At 42.6% G+C, this 20,837-nt stretch overlaps 1 protein-coding gene across 4 annotated transcripts in view; it reads right to left on the bottom strand.

Annotated features, from left to right (window-relative positions):
- PRIMA1 (proline rich membrane anchor 1) overlaps positions 1-20,837 on the bottom strand; it is a 60,978-nt gene that overhangs the window by 13,556 nt on the left and 26,585 nt on the right. For all 4 annotated transcript variants that reach the window (XM_080993150.1, XM_080993153.1, XM_080993151.1 and 1 more), the window contains exon 4: positions 3,147-3,276. In XM_080993150.1, the coding sequence (XP_080849276.1) occupies positions 3,147-3,276 (130 nt within the window). The remainder of the gene's footprint in view (positions 1-3,146; positions 3,277-20,837) is intronic.

The following is a 20,837-nucleotide window of genomic DNA, read 5'->3' as shown; positions in this document are numbered from 1 at the left end:
CATTGTTTTGTCCCCAGGCTGGCACAGAAGAGGGTCCTTGATCAAGTTCCTCTCTAGGAAATGGCCTGGCTTAAGATCCAGTGGATCCATGCCTCACTTGGCTGTTCACATTTTTAGCAGAACTAGTAATAAAATAGTTTGTTTCTCATCAAGGTCAAGGAGCGAAGGAGGGATTTGGGGGAAAATGTGTGGATAAGTTCAATCACAACACCAGTGCAGTTAGGGAAAATGTACAAAACTAGTTCAAATATATGTTGGAAGTGTAAGGAAAAGGAGGGAACATTTTATCATATGTGGTGGGAGTGTAAAGTAATTAAAAAATTTTGGGAAATGAAGAAAATGTTCCATTTAACATTTGTTAAAAAACCTGAGGCTTTTTTGCTGGGGATTGTGGGGAAAGACCTGCCAAAAAAGTTGAAAAACATCTTCATGTACGCGACAACGGCCACGAGGGTTCTGGTAGCACAAGGATGGAAGACTGAAGAAACCCCAACTAAAGAATCATGGCAAGAAAAATTGATGGACTATGCAGAACTGGCAAAATTGACATATAGGTTACGGGACAAGGATAACTGTGACTTTAAGGATGAATGGGAACCTTTTACAAAGTATTTGAAGATGCAACAAAGCGAACTGGACTCCTTGGCAGGTTTTGAATAAACATTCACAATTTTTTTTACTGATAATAATTAGCTAAACAGTTTGAAGATCTACACAATTCTGTAACATGCAGAAAATAGCGTTATTGGAGAAACCAAAGACTGGAACTGAGGGAAGTCGGGGTGGGGTGGGGTGGGAGGATGGGTTTTGTGGGGGGGGGAGGAAAAACGGGGGGGGGGATAAGGATATGTTTTTGGAAAATATGTTTTGTTATAACTTTGAATAAATAAATTTTAAAAAAAGATAAGTTCAATCACATGAAAATTCCATCCATGTTGAATGCATGTTGTAAAAATGAGTCTTAATAAGTCCTGGGCTTGCATGCGCCTGTCTCCTCTTCTGGCACGGCCACAAGAAGGAGTTCAGAAGTTTTTTGGTTCTATTACAGACAAGTTTGTAGGAACATCTGAAACCAGACAAATGGTAGACTCAATTGTAATTAGTGCAAACAGGCCAATTTCAGACCATAATTTACAAAGCCGGCCACAGTTTAGGGGTAAGATGTAACACTAAACTGTGGCTCATCTAAAATGCAAGTAGAAACTTCCAAACTTCTCTTTGCAGCGATGCTGTTGGATAGAGGAGAACCTGTGCCTCATTTTCACTACAGCTAATCCAAGCAACACTAAATCAGATGATGAAATATGGGGGCAAGGAGGGAGCAGGTGAAAGGTCCAAAGGAAGAGAGAGATGGAGAAACTGCAGGTCCTGTGCCTTCTGTAAGGTACTGTACTGCAACATGGCACCCACCACCATGGGGTTCCAGAATTGCCTATGGCTCCTGCCGCCCCCTGCAAACAGGCCTTGAGCCAGCTTGACAAACTATGTGCACCCCCTGCATACTTATGATGCGGCGTGAGTGCAAAATCCTCTGCATTCAGCAGCTGTGAATTCAGGGATCTGTATATATAGCACCAGCAAGATATGTTCCTGGCACTGCATACTTACCAATATTCAGCTTGCAGGAACAGGAAGCCCAGCTCAGATACCCCCTTCATGCCACCAGCTAACCATGCATTAGGCAGGGGGCAGTATAACTTTAAGTGTTGCTATTAGGCAATAGGACATGCCATTGCACTACATGAATGAAAAAACGAGGACAATCCAAGTGATGGATAATTTACAAATGTCCTGCAGGCAGACGGCGGGATTTTGTGACATATGGTGAGTTTTCAAAGAACTAAATGAGATTTCAAAATGGCATTTCCTTGTGATTTCATTTAAGAGGGGGGATTTCCACCTTATGTGTTGCAAATGCTTATGTTACATGTCGTATTATTGGACTGTTTATGGGAATAGCTTTTCACAGGGTTTTCACCCCCTCCATTAAAGGTTGTCTCACATTTCTTACGAATGAGGGTAAAAGGATGGGTGATTATGTCAATTTTGACCTTGCTCAGTTTCTCATTTTTCCAATCTTAAATTTGCATGAGTTTGTGCTTTTTTTAAAAAAACCAACAAAAAAAACCAGTCCACATGAAAATTCATCAGCATTTTACAGTGAATTTGTCCTATCATACACAATTTTTGCATACAAATTTGCCTGGAATTTCTTAACTTTAAACATATGTCAGATGTGTATGGGATTGCCTGCATTTCCTGGCATCATTCATTTATTTTAACAATTAATATGCTGCTTAATTACAGTCATCTCTAATGATGAATGAGAAACTCAATTCAATGAAAATAAACACCAATTAAAATTATAAGATCAGAATTCAGTTAAAACACTTGTTGGAATAAAGTCTTTAATAGGAGCCAGGAGTTCAACAGGGAGAGGTGCCTGTCTGATCTCAACCTAAAGAGAGTTCCACAAGATTTGACCCCCAACACAGAATTCACAACTCCTAGTGGATACAAGGCATGCATCTGAGCTGCAGGATCTGCTAACTGTGGCTCCCCTGAAGTCCTCAGTCCTTGAGGTATCCTGGATCCAGATTTTTACAGGCCTTGTAAGAACCTTGAACATGACCTGGTAGCATATGGGAAGCCAGTGCAAGCTTTTGAGCACTGGAATTGCTTGTTGACAATAGTCGGTCCCCATCAACAGTAGAGCTGCAGTGATTTTGCAACAGCAGGGGCTTCTGGACCAAGTCCAGGGACAGCTTCAAACAGAGCAATCGTCTTGAGGTTACCAAAGCACGAATCATTATAGCCAGACTACCACTGTCCCAAAACAGCTGTAATTGGTGTACCAGCCATAGCTGGTAAAACACACTCCCAGCCACTGAGGCTACCTGAACCTCCAATGACGAAGATGGATTCAGAAGCTTCCCCAAACTAACAATCTGTTATTTCAGAGTGAGTGCAACTCCACCCAGAACAGGGAACTGCTCAGTCTCCCATGTTCAGTACTTGTTGACTTGTCGTCTGAACATTCCCAGGCTAGTAACTCCTTGAGTTTCCTTATCATTGCTCTTCTGTTGTATGTTATAAGGTAGCACATCCACAAAGCATCTGATCTTGCATCACACTTACAGCCTTACCTTTTTATGGCTTTGTAGCAAATGATGAAAACTAGAAAGAGGAACACTAGTGTGGTACAGCATGCTGCAATAATTATAACTGGGCCTGGCCACCACGTCTCTCGAGTAGGGCAACTTGGAACGGTAGGAGCTGGAAAAGATAATGTGGAAAAGACACACATTCAGTTGAGTCCTATCAAAAAGACCTTAACGCTCTAGGAAGCTCCACTGGCCCAGAGTTTACTCCTGGGGACATGACCAAGGAATTTAGTTTACAACCCAAAGCACATTTTCCCTACTCTATTACCTACAGTGTGTTGTGGTTTCCTTCTGAATACCACAATACAGCAGCAGACAACAGATCTTTCTGCTACATCAGCTCACTGAAGCTTTCTTGTAACAACTGTTGGTCCGCACAATTCAGTGATGTCTACATGGATAGGCAGCTGACCTCCAAGGATTTAGGTGTGAATCTTTGCCAGTCCTACTTGGAGATGCTAGGGACTGAACTCCAGGCCTTCCTCTTGCAAAAAGTCTTCTTCCACCCTATCTGGAGATGCTAAGGACTGGACCTTCCATAAATGAAGGGAGTCTTCTGTATGTAAAGTATCTTTCCCAGCTCTATACAAAGATGCTGGGACCTTTCAGATGCAAAACAGATTCTCTACCACTGAGTTACACCTCATCTCCTAACTCTTAGACCACTGAAACAGGGGTCAGAAATGAAAATGGTTCAACAACGTTGGCCGCCATCATTTCTTGGTGGCTGCCCATCAGATGCAGCATTAGGTTGGCTGAGATTGCCATAATGACATGTCCAATTATAAACCCTATTAAGGAAGTTTTATCAAGCACAAATGGTACAGTCGTACTACTTTACCACACTGGCTATTCTGGAGTAGTTTGATTCCTCCATATTCCAAGAAGACATAAAACATTGACCACAGCAGCCCAGCTGGGAATAGTGTAAGGCCTTTCAAACTCCCACAATTGTGACCAGACAAAGATGGCTATTCATTTCTCAGAAAATAAAAGCTATTCACTGAGCTCTTGCCAAAGATTTGCATACTGTGAAAGAATCAAAGCAGCCCCCAATGTTTCATAGTAGTACCACTCTGGGTGAAAACTCATATAATTCCTTTTCAGTGTGGGTTTAGAGCTTAAGGCAATGGAGACTTCATGTTTTACCAGAGCATCTCAGGCTTGTATTATTCACCACATTTATACCCCACCCTTTATCCAAGGAACTTAGGGCAATGTATTTCCCAAATAACCTCACAACATTCTCACAACTCTGTGAGACGTTTGCTAGTCCAAATTCAGGCAGTGATCTTCAAAGGGAAACCAAGATTTGATCCCCCATTTTCTGTGGTCCAGGGCTCTGTCTACCAACCCACCCTAGCAGATTTGTGACCTTGCGCAAAACTGCAAGCACCCCACAACAAAGCCACATCATTTGTTTATTTCACAAAATTTGCAATAAAACCTCAACACGGTTTACAGAAAGAATAAAACTGCCAAAATATCAGTAAAAAACAGCCCTGAACAAAAAAACAGCTCCAGAGAACAATGCAGGTTCATAATGTGGCTGATAATGATGGCATCAGCATCAAAGGACAAAGAGCAAACTTTCCCCCCTGTTTGGCTCCATAGTCATTGTAGATCTTAGAGTTCAAGAGAAGACCATGGTGTAAAGAGGGTGGTGGCCAATGAAAATTTGTTTGGGAGGATGCTGGAAGCACTGGACACCAGGACGCACAAGATCCCTTCTTGGGTCAGTCCAAAGGCCCAGAAGCTTCAGAGCTCCTTGTATGTTTGTGGGCTGACCCCCATGCCTTCCTCTGGTGCTAATATGCCAAGGAACTGGCATATGGCTTTGTGCTCTTAAATAATGAATCTGCACATGTGCTAGTTGGAAACACTGGAGGCCCAAGACTTTTTGTTGGCTAAGGAAGAGCAGTAATTAAACTCCCTACCCAAGTCAAGGTGCATTGGGTTGCATTCAACTATTAATCTGATCAGACCTACTGAAATGAATGGGCATGGCTAACTTAGGTCCATGAATTTCAATGTTTCTACTCTAAGTAAAAGTTAGCTGAATACAACCCATGGTGTGTAAAGTGGGAAGAACACATCCATTTCCAGTTCTGACCTGTGATTGTCACATGCAGTACTGTTTCCCTTCTTCTGGCAAAATGTATGGCTGGTAGCCAGTGAACAAGAATTTATGTTTGTGCAATAGCATCTCCCCATTCCCACCCCAATGCCTGCCCTGAATTTGCTCTGGGGGATTTAGAAGAAGGGGAGCAATGGGGTTGTACCCCACTAAGTCCTACTCAGAACTGAAATTAAGAAACCTACGCTAAACATGCTAATTGTCTTCAATGGGTCTATTATGAAAAGGACCAGCAATGCATGTAACCCTATGCTACAGGTTTTGCTGTCTGCTATTATGGATTTCTAAGTAAACTATATTATTTCATGCCATTTGCTTCAAGGCAAAGGAAATCCAATGGACTGACAGCAGTGAATACCAATAGTATTTGCTGGATTGATTTTTTACTCTGGATTTGGGACAAATGAACAACACTGGAAATTTCCACTCCAGTTTCTCCTGAAATTCTCCAACATACTTATTAGTACAGTGGTACCTCGGGTTAAGAACTTAATTCGTTCTGGAGGTCCGTTCTTAACCTGAAGTACCACTTTAGCTAATGGGGCCTCCTGCTCCCGCTGCACGATTTCTGTTCTCATCCTGAGGTAAAGTTATTAACCCGAGGTACTATTTCAGAGTTAGCAGAGTCTGTAACCTGAAGCGTCTGTAACCCGAGGTACCACTGTACCCAAGTTATTTGGCCACTTGAGACAGAAAAGGATTTCTTTTCTTCGAGATTTTATTAGTATTTTTATTTCTTCTTCTGCTACTATGATTTTATTTATATGCGCTGAATTCCAAAGCAGGCTTCTGAAAGTGGTTTACAATGTTATTTATCAGCAGTTTTCAAAGTAAAAATACAAGGCCCCACCTAAATGTTCACAGTCTAAGAAAAAAGTTGAAGTGCTCCAACACTCACTCAGTGTTTGAAGAAAATATATATATATTTCAGATCTGGGCTTTCAAAATTTATACGTCTTATAAATATTCATGAATGCACTTCAGTGATTCTTTGGCATATCCAGAATGTCACCATATCAGCTTCGCTTCACAGTTCCTGACCCCCAGAAATGCATCTGGCAACGCTTGATCAACCACGAGCAACATGGAAAATTGCATCAAATCTTGGAGCAAGAGGAGATTCTGATAACAGCATGTGGTTATTAGACAGACACGTCAGAGTCTGAAATCCTTCACAGGCCACTGGACTAAAGATATGACTTGCAAAAGCTGAAATTGGACAGAATGGTTTAATTCTCTGCTGAATGGTAGGCAACCAGGGTGGGGAACAGCCAACTCGTTTTGTAGGAGTGATAGTGTAGCGAATGTTGTATGTTTGGTATACTGCCTAGAAGAGAAAAAGTGAGCCAAGAAGAAATTTCCGTATTTGTAACTGTTAAGTACTGTTTTATGCTCTCTAGCTAGAGAAACGTCTTTCAGGATGATGGCAATCTTTCTGAAACAGTGCAGAACCACCCAAGGCTCAAACTCCCTCAATTAAGTTTACTTCTCTCTACATCTGAAACCTGCTTTTTCAGTCCTAAATAAAATCCAGATGAAGTATGAAAGCTGTAATGGAGAGGAATGAATGTGGTAAATGATATTCCTTCTCATTCATTTTCATGAAATTCCTAGTGGAGTGTGCAGAACAAGAACTCTATTATTACAAAAGCATACACACACACACACACACACGTATTTTTTGCTCTATAAGACTCACTTTTTCCCTCCTAAAAAGTAAGGGGAAATGTTTGTCTTATGGAGCGAATGCAGGCTGCGCAGCTATCCCAGAAGCCAGAACAGGAAGAGGGATCGTTGCTTTCGCTGTGCAGCAATCCCTCTTGCTGTTCTGGCTTCTGAGATTCAGAATATTTTTTTTCTTGTTTTCCACCTCCAAAAACTAGGTGCGTCTTATGTCTGGTGTGTCTTATAGAGCGAAAAATACGGTATATGCACAATGAGAGAAGAGGAGACCTACAGGCTAGTTCAAATCAGCAAGCGATTTGAGAATCTGATTGCAGAAACAAACCAAGCCTTCCTCCCTCTCTTTTAACACCCATCCCACCATGTCCCTCATATACCTTCTCCCGCCTCTTCTCTGTTAAGTGTGCCACTAACTGAGGGAGGGGAAGAGCATTAGCTCAACAGTAGGCAATCTGCTTTGCAAGCAGAAGGTCCCAGGTTTGATCTCTGGTATTTCCAGGTAGAACTGGGAATGTCTTCATGTCTGAAACCCCAGAGGGCTGCTGTCAGTCAATGAAGACAATACTGAGCTAAATGAACCAATGGTCTGACTCAATATGAGGCAGCTTCCTATGCTCCTAAATTGGGGGCCATCACTATACATAGGCTGCTTCCTGTTTAATGAGCATTTAGCCTGATTTGCTTGCAGAGAGAATAGAATCTGGGATATTCCACATGCAAAGCAGATGCCCTAGCATAGAACTATGCTCTTCCAAAACATTTTCCCTTCTCTGCCTCCCCCCCAAAAAAACAGCAGAAGGTTCAGCGGTTTTAACAGATGCATAAGGTACAGGAAATACCTGCATTTTTTCTTGGCAGGAAGAAGATGCAGCAATTGCAAAAAGCATTCACTTCTGATATCTGCCTCAACAGAGAGACCCTAGTATAGCAGGCCATGTTGAATTTTTCAACTTTCAAATTCCATAAGTAAGGGGTGCTAAAAGGTTGCAACGTGACTTGGGAATTCAAAAGATATTTTGGTTAAATTAATAGAATTTAGTTTTGCTTGGTAAGTAAAATGTGCGTAAAATTGCACAGAAATCATTAAAAATGATTGCCAAGTGCCTGCAGTTTTATTACATAGCAATATTATTTTATTATTATTTAGCACTACCTGACATTTTTAGAAGGTAAAATTAAATTTTTTGGGTTTTCTGAAAGCAGTTTACGTGCTTCTTCTTCAAACATAGGTTTACCAAGCTAAATGTTCTCCAATCACAAAAATAAAGGCATATTTGAATTCCTCACACACAAACATATTTTTCAAACCCCTCACTGAAGAAATTTGCAAAAATTAAGTCCCACCCCCTAGAATGACCCACCCTACTAACACAGGAGTAAAAGCACACAGTATGCACACAAAAAGTCCAGGGATCTTCCTGTGGTGTCACCAGGCAGGACTGGGGAGAACTCATGCCTAAAAACCCCAGGGACCCATTGCTCAGTCAGAGTAGATAAAACATTGGAATCCCTCTTCTGGGAAAAGTCAGATTCTGTTCCTTAATTTTATTGTTATAATTATGTGATTCTCAGGTGAATGGCGGTAGGCAGGCAGAAGCCACTTTTTAAGCCAAATATATAGAAGAGGTGGAATACAGTGGTACCTCTAGTTAAGAACTTAATTTGTTCTGGAGGTCTGTTCTTAACCTGAAACTGTTCTTAACCTGAGGTACCACTTTAGCTAATGGGGCCTCCCGCTGCCACTGTGCTGCCACCGCACAATTTCTATTCTCATCCTGAAGCAAAGTTCTTAACCCGAGGTACTACTTCCGGGTTAGCGGAGTCTGTAACCTGAAGCGTTTGTAACCCGAGGTACCACTCTACTGAACTTAATCTGAGAACTTTTCAGATACTATTTATTGAACAAAGGCACTGGAGTACTTTGTTCATACATTCAGTGGTAATACCCCGATTATAACTGAGCAGCAAGAGAGATGGAGGGAGGCTAAGAAGGCCGCTGTTTTCACTTCAGTTAGTTGCTCCCCACCCCTGCCAGGCCATCTGTCAGCATCTGCCCTATGGGAGAGAATCCATGGGGAGTCCTTATGGGGATTGAACCTGCAATCTTGGCATTAATAGCACCACACTCTAACCAACTGAACTATGCAGCTAAAGGTGTGGACAGTGGGAAAAATCCACACTAAAATGCTCTTCACTAGAACCGTTTTTCAAATAATAGTGATCGCAAACTGATGTGAAAATGTGGAGAACAGACTGTAAGACTGGAAAAATGTGAAACCAAAACTGATATATTTGCCCATCTCTACTTCTGAATAAATATGCCTAGATGTGTGCTGTAGATAGCCACATATTAGTATTATTACTGTGCACAGATATATGGATGGAGAAAACCGAAGGCTACACCAGCATGAAGCTGGAAAGCTGCAAATCGTGTTAAGTACGAATCAATACAGAGTATTATCCTATAGAAACCATGGGTACCATTCACTCCATTGTACCGAAAGGAACAAACCAGGAAGGCATTAAACTGTACGTTCTGTCACATAACCATGTTGTTAATTCTGGCACCTCAGCTCCCAGATGTGTAGAGAGATACAGTTCTACAGTGCTGCTACAAATCTGCAGTCATTTAAAAACAACAACAGTGTAGCGGTTTTTATTTCCCTTGGTTCTGTTTTTTGCTTTTTTGTTTTTGTCAGCAGAAGCCCCCACGGCAAGATCTAAAAATAAATATAATGAATGATACATGGGAGTTGCGCTCACCATTTTAAAAGGATAAATGTTTTGCTTGCAAAAGGTGCCAGACTGACTGCCTTGGAAAAAAAGAGCCATGCCATTTCGCAGGAGAGAAACTGCCTGGGTAGCAGGGGGCAGGAAGCTCTGTTATCAAAGCCACTATGGATAAGTCAATCACAAGTGACTTGTGAGTCACAAGTCACACATCTTCTACGGCAGATTAAAATTAGGTTGCTGGTCCTGGCCTTGTGCCAGTCACTCGTGAACCCTCTCTAAATTCCGGTGGTGCCAGAGAATGTTCTTCATTATTCTAATTTCTAGAGGAAAAGGCTCAGTTCGGAGGAAATTGACCAGGTAGGACGTTCTACCCCTCAGAAGCGCATCCAAAATTTTTGGGTTGCCCTTAGTATGTTGGTATGGTATGGCTGCCACTCTCATCAGAAACTCTGTTCTCTCTGAAATAAGGACACGACTGAGGTACTGGATGCAATAGCCTCTAAGCACCCTCTCCTACTCCACAGAGCCCCAACCTGCTTTTGTTTTTTTAAAGAATGAGGCAGTCTAGGAGACAATTAAAACTCAAGGGGTGTTAGTTTTAAAAATTAAATCGTCCTAATAAATATATGAGTTCATTATCTGGCCTATAATGTGGTGGTGATTGGAGCAAAGAAGCCATATTTTCCCTCCACCACTGTGGATGCATTCAGACAGCGCTTTGTTCCATTTTCACAATGTTTTGCTGCCTGTTAACTTTTGCGTTTTGTTCAATGTTTTATGTGACGCTTCTGGAAATCTAGTGGAATCAACTGGAAGCTTAGCGTTCATTTCCCTGTTAATTGCTTCCCTTCAACAACAACAAAAAAATCTGTTTGCAATCCTGTTGACCTGGAAAATCGTGAGAGATAGGCACAGTTATTTTCCCGCCATTTTCATGGATCACGCCATGTGACAAACTTTGGGATGGTATTCCAGCATTTCCCGTCATATTCATGAGGGATCAGAAGTGCACATTCACATAAAGGGTGGCAACATGTTGTCCAATGATGTCCGCTATTGCGTTGAACCCCACTGGTGTGAATGAAATTTAGCAGAACATGCCCACCAGTATACGGATCAGAAAGCCACAGGTCCGTAGTGCAACAGGTAACGGCAGTGTAAAAGGAACATTCAAAACCTGGACAAATGTTCTAGCATTATAATCAGGAAAACTAGCATAACAACCCACACATCTGAATGCACCTTGTATCTTCATGGTGCCAACCGGCAGAGGTGCCAACCTGAAACACTGGGGGGGGGGGAGGGAGGTAAACCCCACCCTGCATAATCAATCACAAGCTGTGCACTGAAAGCCACCTCAAAAACTGCAGGTGGAAGGCAGGATATAAATATTTTGAACAAAACAAATATTCCATTTGAATATTCCACAAAATAAAACGATCCCACAGTACAGTAAACGAAACAGCTTTCTTCAAAAGTACTTTCAGTCATGTTTGACTATAAAGTACTTGCCTCACATTCTAAACGGGGGTTGTCTCTACACTAATTATTTAGAAATTTGCAGAACGATATTGAGGTTGACAAGCTGAAGACAATGAACAGGCTTCATATTACTGAACATGCTGAGGCAAGCTCATTTGGCCCAGTTTACGAGCTGGATGATAGAAGCTGTCATCTTTTTATTTGCAGCCTTTGGGAAGCAGTTATCTGCTCTGGTCCAGAATATGGCAAATGCCTATGTCAGCCTTTCCCAAACTGGCGCCATGCTCACTTGGGCGGACTGTAGCCCAAAGCAGGAATTGCCAATTTAAGTTAGGGGCCATGGGCACATCTGTGAACAAGAGGATGTGTTGTGGACAGGGATCCACCGGTTCTATCGGTTACAACACAGTACTTCTTTCAAGCAAAATTGGCAAGGGGAGAGGACTCAGGGAAGGCCTCTGTAGGCATCTGTTGATGACTCCTCGGCCACAACTTCTGGTGGGCACCAGCTTGGGGAAGGCTGGCCTAAGTTTCAAAGCTACAAATCCCAGGGAGTGGTTTAACCATCAATTCCTCTCCCCAGGCAACCCTGAGAATTGTAGCTGTATGTGTGGGAAAGGGGCTTCCTAACAACTCTGAGCACTCTTAGCTACATTTTCCTGGATTCTCTGGTAGAAAGTGTGATTGTTTAACACGGTACGGCGCTGCTTTAAATGTATAGTGTGAATGTATAGCCTTACCAAATGTTTCTAGTGTCCTGTGCCATACGCAATACACAGAATGCTCCGTATTTTCCAAAGACTAATAGGGAAGCAGGCACAGTGCCAATTTCCCTCAAATAAACTTTTGCTTTCCATTTTCTTAAAAAGTGGTTTCATCCAAGGTCAAAATGGAATGTACTACAGCAAGGCCCCTGGGGCTACAGAAACAAGAATGCAAGAAATGATTTCTTTCCTCAGATGTGTCAGGCCCTGAACCAGAAGTTCTAATAGCTCTTTTATTTACAGTCATGGCCGTTCTGTTCTCTGAACACTGGAAAGTTCAGGCAGAACTCTGCAAGGTCAGGTTTATTTGGAGGATGGCACCTCGAAGCACGGTCTGTGTGAAAATAGTGGCTTGCATAAATTTATAAATGGCAAGTGAATTAAAGGGATCCAGCTGCAAACCTAAAGGGTACTAGCCTTAAAGCAAGATCAGCCCAGGCATGGACTCAGTGTATAAGGTCCAAGATGCAATTCTCAGCAACTCCAGCTAAAGGATCTCAGGGAAAGGGCCTAACTAGGAAGACCTGGTGCTTAAATGTGAGTGTTCTTTAAAACAGCCGTTGTCAGCAGTGAGGGATTTCCTCCCAATAGAAAAAGAAGCAATTTTCATTGGGACTGCAGCAGGGGAGGAAAGGGTTAACACAAACACATCCAGCCTGCTGAGTTCCCAATAATTTTCAGTAACCACCCACATCCTGGAGGGTTGCTTTTTGCATTTTTTAATAAAGTAAATTTCGAGTGCAAAAATGCATTTTAATGTCAAATGTAATTTAGCCTTGAATCCTTGCAGAGGCACTGCCAAAGTTAGATCATACCAGACTACAAGTGCCAATGGTTTAAATCAGTGGGAGCATCTGTATTTCTTCACTCCCTTGCAAGAACGGAATAATATCCTTCCCAGAAACATTCACCAGGTGCCCGTCTACTCCCTCATCTTCTGAATACATTTTTTTTAAAAAAGATTTTATTTTCTCATGCTTTCAAACAAGCATTAATAGAATCTCTGGTTCTATTTTGATGCTGCAGCTCATTCTGTTTATTGTAGTTTGCATTTTAGGGCTGACTGCTTTCAGAATCTTGGTTCTTAAGTTATGTGTCTTTTATTATAAACTTGCAATGTAAGCAGACCTTACAAAGTGAAAAGGCAGGATAGGTGCAGCTTAAGTTAACTCACTGGAAAACAGCAGAACTTTTGGCACTGAATTCTCAGTCTAGTGAGTTATGACCAATAGCCAGCGCAGAAAATTGGACTTACCAACTTAAAATTAGCTACTGTTTGGTTTGTATATAGTGTGGTAAAACTTTATCTTGTATGCAAATCAGGATACATGCCGCAATGTTTTTCAAAGCCTTTCCTCAGATTATAAAAAAGAGATCAAGCACAAACTGTAATCTTATGAAAAAGTATACAGAAGATCTCAAAGTTGCCAATGGACCCTACATAAATGCTTACTTGCAAACTATCTTCTGTTAGTCATTACAAGACGTAACCATCTTTTTCTGATGCTGCATTTTGGAATTATTATTATTCATTTTTAATTGCTGTCTTGCAGAAATTTTAATCCTCAGATGTTTTGCCTGTGAATTTATATTTTTTGTTTCTGTTGTCATTGTTACTACACTTACACCATGTCTTTCCTTCAATGAGTTCAAGGTAAGGTATATGCTTTTCCCACTCCTTGTTTAATTGTCACAACAACCCTGTGAAGTAGGTTAGTCTGAGACACAGTGACCGGCCCGAAGTCACGTAGTGAGTTTCATGGCTGAACGGGGATTGGGACTCTTGCTTTCTGATATCTGAAGTATTCTAATTCCACCTCTTTTCTGCATGGTGAATTTTAAGACAATAGAATGCCTTTCAACATCAAAAAAAAAAAAAAAAGCAACAGCAGCTTGAAACCATAATGAGTCTCTGCAATGAGCTTGTGCAGGCAATCAGGACAATGACTTGGATCTTGTTTCTAACAGGTTGGGGCTTGTGCCAATTAAGATACATTTATTGAATTGTCAGAACGAAGCACAGCTCTGTTCCCGCCACTGCCAGGGGAGCCTAGAGATTACTTTGGATGAAAATCAGCAGCATCTGACTCATCAATAACATTCTCTGAAGCATCTGAGTCTTCAGTCTGTAGAGCAAAGGGCATGGACAAATGGGCTAACATTTGGGGTTTTCTTTTTATTGAAACGTTTTTACCCAAATGGAACAATATTGCTAAAAAAGAGAGTGACTCACAGCAAAACCAGAGGGATTTCAACTAGCTATTTAACAGAGATCAAATGAGAAAGGAATACACAGCCCATATTTAAAACTATGGAATTTGGGACTGCAAGATGTGAAGATGGCCACTGGCTTAAAGGATGATAGGAGCATGGTGTAGTGTTGATAAGAGTCGTGGACTAGGATCAAGGAGATAGGGGTTCAAATCTCCCACTCAGTCACTTGCTGACCTTGAGCCATGGGCCAGTCACTCCCTCTGAGCCCAGTATACCTCACATGTGAGGATCAAATGAAGGGAGAGAAGGAAGAACCATAGATGTTTCCTTGAGCTCATTTCATTGGAGATGGAAGGCTATGGACACACACACACACACACACACACACACAGAGAGAGTGAATAAAAATGTGATTAGATAAATTCACCAAGGATACGACTATCAATGGCTACTAATAATGATTGCCTCTGAATACCAGTCATTGGGGAACAGCAAGAGAGGCTATTGCACTAATATCCAGCGTCCAGGTCTCCCATGGGTATCTGATCAGCCAAGATGCTCAACAAAAAAGACCTTTGGTCTCATCCTGAAGAGCTCTCATGCTAAAGTCTAATGAAGAAACATTAAAAATCTAATTCACTTGTTCCCCTGACCATATATACTGAACATGCAGAGAGGCACTGTACTCCCTAGTCCCTTCCCTGACCTCCATCCACCCAACAACACAAGTTCTTTGCATGTACATCTGGAGGTCCACACTTTGAAACCCTACAGAAGCAGAAGGTGAGGAAAGCGAAGTGACCTTCAAAAATGTATTTGTGGGCAGCTGCAGTGGCAGCAGCTCACTGGGGCTGAATCTACACATACACATATATTTTAAAAAATGCTACGAAAGTGCTTTTTAAAAACGTTTCAAAATATATTTGGAACTTGCCATTAGCTCACCAGCACCATCTAGTATCACATTTCTATAATGCACTTAAAATGCACTTAAAACATTATATTTGCAGCTGTATAGCTGAGTCCTAAGTGGAGTGGAGTTGCTATGCTGGTTTCCCAGCAGGTGGGTCACTGCTGCTTATGGGAGCGAGAGGAGGGAGGGAGCTCACCACAGTGGAAATACTTGCATCCTCCCTGTCATTCATGGTAAGCAACAAAGACTCACTCGCTGGGATACTTGCATAGTGGCTCTGCCCCATCCAGCGAGCTGCTTCTGGGCAGTTCAGATCTCTTCCCCTGAAGAATTTACCTTTGGTAAGAAAGAGCAATGGACTGCAAGAAGATCAAACCTATCCATTCTTAAGGAAATCAGCCCTGAGTGCTCACTGGAAGGACAGATCCTGAAGCTGAGGCTCCAATACTTTGGCCACCTCATGCGAAGAGAAGACTCCCTGGAAAAGACCCTGATGTTGGGAAAGATTGAGGGCACAAGGAGAAGGGGACGACAGAGGACGAGATGGTTGGACAGTGTTTTCGAAGTTACTAACATGAGTTTGACCAAACTGCAGGAGGCAGTGGAAGACAGGAGGGCCTGGCGTGCTCTGGTCCATGGGGTCATGGAGAGTCGGACACGACTAAACGACTAAACAACAACAACAAGAAAGAGCACAGCTGCTCCCATAGCTGAGGACTGTGGATTAGACAAAGAGCAACACACACACACACACACACACACACACACACCCTCTCATGTTTCAGAGCTGCAGCCCAACAGCCCTCTTGTTGCTACATATCATCACCATAAGTCAATTTATTTGCATACCACATTTCCCACAAATACATCTGTGCTCAAAGTGCTTCACATGAAACACAGAGGCATTATTCAACTCACTCATCCTGTCAGCGCAAGGATTTCCACTTGTGTAGTGGAACTACCCACCCCGTGTCCTCCCCAATTCTGCTCCAGAGGCTTGTGGGGGGGGGGGTAAGCAGAGATTTAGGGGGTGCATGGGGAGAGGAAGAGTCAAATTCCAATGCACAAGCAGAAATCCTTGCACTGATGGAACGAGTTAGTTGGATACTGTCCCATCTAAATATAAAAGCGTAATGAAAAGTTTAGTATCGCTACAACACAGCCCTAAAAAAATAATAATCAACAGCTATATGAACAATTGTCAACCTAGCAGTTCGAAAGCATGTCAAAGTGCAAGTAGGTAAATAGGTACCGCTCCGGCAAGAATGTAAACGGCATTTCTGTGCGCTGCTCTGGTTCACCAGAAGCGGCTTAGTCATGCTGGCCACATGATCTGGGAGCTGTACGCCGGCTCCCTCAGCCAATAAAGCGAGATGAGAGCCGCAACCCCAGAGTCGTTTGCGACTGGACCTAATGGTCAGGGGTCCCTTTACCTTATATGAACAATTAACAGACAACAAAATTTAAATGAGCATAAAGGTCACCAACAGGTCAAGTAAAAATGCCCAAAGCTTCACATGTAAAAGTAGTCCCAAAGTTGATAAGGTTATTATCTAGAAACCCAATCCCTGATCTTTTAGGCCTCAACCCAAAAGGCTTTGAGATGACCATGCCGATTAAGTTTCCGTTCATGACAACTGCACAAACATTCCAAGTTCCACAAAACTGAACTGTACACTTTGTGCTGGAATACTTGCCAAGTAGTTACTCGGAAAGGTTTTTCCCCCCTTCTCTTTTATGTTGGCATGGGTACAAGTACAAATCAGTAACAAATTGGGCCATTATCGTGGCTGAGATTGAAGACCTTGAGTTCTAGAGATAATAATAATAATTAAAAAAAAGATTTGAGGGAGACCTTAGCTCAGTATGAGCGCTCATGTTTTCCATGCAGAAGGTCCTAAGTTCAATCTCTGGCATTTCTAGCGGTTTTTTTTTTTAATTAAAAAACAAACAAAAGGAAAAAAGAGGATCACATCTCTACACGAGAACCTGGAGAGTCAGTTCCAGAAGCAGAGCTTGATTCTGTCATGAGCCACACAGAACCATGTGGCTCCTGCAATGTGATCATGCACCACCACATCAGTTGCCTGCAGAGCCAGCCAGCTCCTTCTGCTCAAAAGCCAGCCAGCTGTGCATGGCTAGTTAAAGTAACTTTAAACTTCAAGTTTTATAATATGCACCACTGTTACTGTGTATACATCACAGTTAAAGCCCTAAATGGCCTCAGCCCTATGTACCTGAAGGAGCGTCTCTACCCCCATTGTTCACTGAGGTCCACCTCCGAGGGCCTTCTGGTGGTTACAGTGAGGTTACAGGGAACCAGGCAGAGGGCCTTCTCGGTTGTGGCGCCCGCCCTGTGGAACCCCCTCCCGTCAGATGTCAAGGAGATAAATAACTATACAGCTTTTAGAAGACACCTGAAGGCAACACTGTATAAGAAAGTTTTTAATGTTTGATGTTTTATTATGTTTTTGTTGGTAGCCGCCCAGAGTGGCTGGAGCAACACAGCCAGATGCGCAGAGTACTACTACTACTACAAATAATAATAATTGCTTTTTTCAGGGGAAACTCATAGGAACTCGGTTCCAGCACCTCTTAGGGGTTACGGAACTTCTCAGGTGGGTGCTACTGCCATTCTAAGAGAAAGAGGGCATTCATCATGGGCGTAGCCAGGATTTTTGTGGGGGGGGGCAGACTTTTGTTGGGGGGCAAACCTCAGATTTGTATTGATTTCTATTTATTTTGATAAATTTAGGGTGGTAGCTGCCCCCCTGCCCCCCCCCGGCTACACCGATGGTGTTCATGTTGAGTTCCAGCACCTCTTTTTCTAGAAAAATAACATTAGTTATTACTATTATATTATGACTGTGATTTTTATTGAAATTACTAGTGGCACAGATGCTGCCTGGACCGACCTTGCCCACAATGCTTGATGAAGGACCCATTCCCCAGAGGGCAGCACTGAGAAGGAAGGGGAGGCAACATTCACAATACCTGCCTCAGGTAGCACAGTTTCTCTGGTCAGAGTAGACATTACAGGGCTAGATGAGCAAAAACTTTGATCTGGTGTAATGCAGCTTCCTGTGTTATTCTGAAAGAGTCTGGTGCAGCATGTGCAAGCATCATCAAAGAAAAGAAAGAATAGGCTTTTGAAATATTGCTTTATGCTCATGCAAATGTTTGAAGGCCTAATGAATGCATCAATTAATGGGCTAAAACAGAAGCCGTATAATCAGGCAACCAAGGTGTCTTTAATTGTGTGAGAATGTACACACAAAGACTCTGCATGAGCAGGGGCTATCCTGGTCACTTTAATATCAGAGAAAGCTCCAGGGGCAAATGTATTTATTTGTTTTTAAAGAGTAAAGGTAAAGGGACCCCTGACCATTAGGTCCAGTCGTGACCGACTCTGGGGTTGTGGCGCTCATCTCGCTTTACTGGCCGAGGGAGCCAGTGTACAGCTTCCGGGTCATGTGGCCAGATTGACTAAGCTGCTTCTGGCAAACAATAGCAGCGCATGGAAATGCCGTTTACCTTCCTGCCAGAGCGGTTCCTATTTATCTACTTGCACTTTGACATGCTTTCAAACTGCTAGGTTGGCAGGAGCAGGGACCGAGCAATGGGAGCTCACCCCATCGCGGGGATTCGAACCGCCGACCTTCTGATCAGCAAGTCCTAGGCTCTGTGGTTTAACCCACATCGCCACCCACATCCCTTTTAAAGAGTATAGCAGCCTAAAACAATAAAGCATACATACAATAAAAGCTAATCCACAAAATGCAATAAATACCAACTTCATGACCTCTCCAAAATCCAAAAGCAATCAAACAACAACTTGTCAACAAGACAAAACAAAACAACAACAACTTGAAACCTAAGTGGAAGCACAGAGGAAACAACCTGAAAATATGTATAACGAAGAAATAAAAGTTTTTCAGCTTAAGGCTGAAAAACAACAACCTGCTTTTGGTGAAACACCTAAAATCATAAACAGCTACAGAGAATTTCCCCAAAGTGGGTCCAAGCACCTTCTGCTTGCATGTACAGGTCTCTCTGCCCAATGTAGTCGCTGGACAGACCCCAAAATAAAGCCAGAGAGATAAGCCAGAGAGATCTGGCTGCTCAGATACCCTTTGTTTTCTCTATTTTGGGGGTGGGGATATAAGAAAGTGATTCAGTCAGTACACTGTCCTCCTAAACGCTGACACTTTTTTTCTTCCTGAAACTCAATCTACTGACTTTTTATTTTTAAAGCTATCAATATACAGTATCTTTGCCAAATGGTACAAAATACTGTTATTTTGCTCCTTGCTTTACACCCTGCGGTGTGGCACAGATACAGACAAATATCCCCTTGCAAAGAAACATTTCCAAGACAAAGACAGAGAGAAGCAGAAAGACAAATCTGCTTCTTTCATTCTCTCCAGCCTTAATCCTGCTAATATATCTCTCTAAAGAATGCAAGGACTAGTATTAACTTTTTTAATTTTGCAAATGAGGACACTGACAGGGTTTTCATTTGGGGAGTTGAAAAATGGCACAATCATAGATGGGTGCTACCTATCCACACACACACACACAGAGAGAGAGAGACTTTCATAAATATTGCATTCCCATAATGATGTATAAAGAGGTATTTATTTGAGCGCTGATAGGAATGAATGGTACGAGCTCCAAGTGACTGAACTGCCAAATTGCAGGCAACTGGGCAATTTTCTGTAATAAAAAGGAGGTTTTCCTGTGAAGGCCTTCACTTACTAGGCACCACTTCTAACCTGGTAGGCGCCCCTCCCGGTGCAGAGTATGATGACACAATGAGCTGAGAGCAAAGAATCTCGCAACTATTATTAACAACAACAATTATTATCAGTGCAATTTCAAGCAACAGAGAGCATGTGCTTCTGCGTTCACAATAGCAACAGCTCCATTTTCACACTGGGGATGCACACAGACAGCTGCCCTGCAACTCCATGTGCGCATCAGAGCCACAGTGCACAGCCCTCTTCCCCAACCTCCAGATGTTGATGTAAGTCTCAGCCAGTATGGTCAATGGTCAGTTGGGAATGATGGAAACTGCAGCCCCACGGCATTAATTTTAGTAAGGATTAAAGGGACCCCTGACCATTAGGCCCAGTCGTGGACGACTGGGGTTGCAGCGCTCATGTCGCTTTACTCGCCGAGGGAGCCAGCATACAGCTTCCAGGTCATGTGGCCAGCATGACTAAGCCGCTTCTGGAGCACCAAAGCAGTGCACGGAAATGCCGTTTACCTTCCCGCCGGAGCAGTAGCTATTTATCTACTTGCACTGCGAGCTTTCAAACTGCTAGGTTGGCAGGAGCTGGGACTGAACAACGGGAGCTCACCCCGTCATAGGGATTCGAACCGCCGACCTTCTGATCGGCAAGTCCTAGGCTCTGTGGTTTAACCCACAGCGCCAAGTATAATTATATTTTGTATATATTAAGTATATACAAAACGTACGGGGGAGAGAAAGGTAAGCCCTAGTGGAACAGAGATAATTAGAAGCTTATGGGAACAATTGGCAAGTTAACAATTGCATGAAAGAAGCAGAGGGATTACTGAGAAAAACGGAAATAATTGAAGTCGTTCATGTAATGTAGTACGATTGCATCTTATGCCGCGGTTCGGTTCCAAGGAGTTCTGTGTAAAGGCAAAAACACCTACAGAAACTCTCCATTTGTGTGCATTGGGGATATACACGCACACCATTTTGGGGAGTGGAATGG

The sequence above is a fragment of the Podarcis pityusensis genome (assembly GCF_964106645.2).
Source record: "Podarcis pityusensis genome assembly, chromosome: 1".
Classification (NCBI taxonomy): Eukaryota; Metazoa; Chordata; class Lepidosauria; order Squamata; family Lacertidae; genus Podarcis; species Podarcis pityusensis.
The sequence above is the reverse complement of the archived record's forward strand: the minus strand, read 5'-3'. Positions and strand labels throughout refer to the sequence as shown.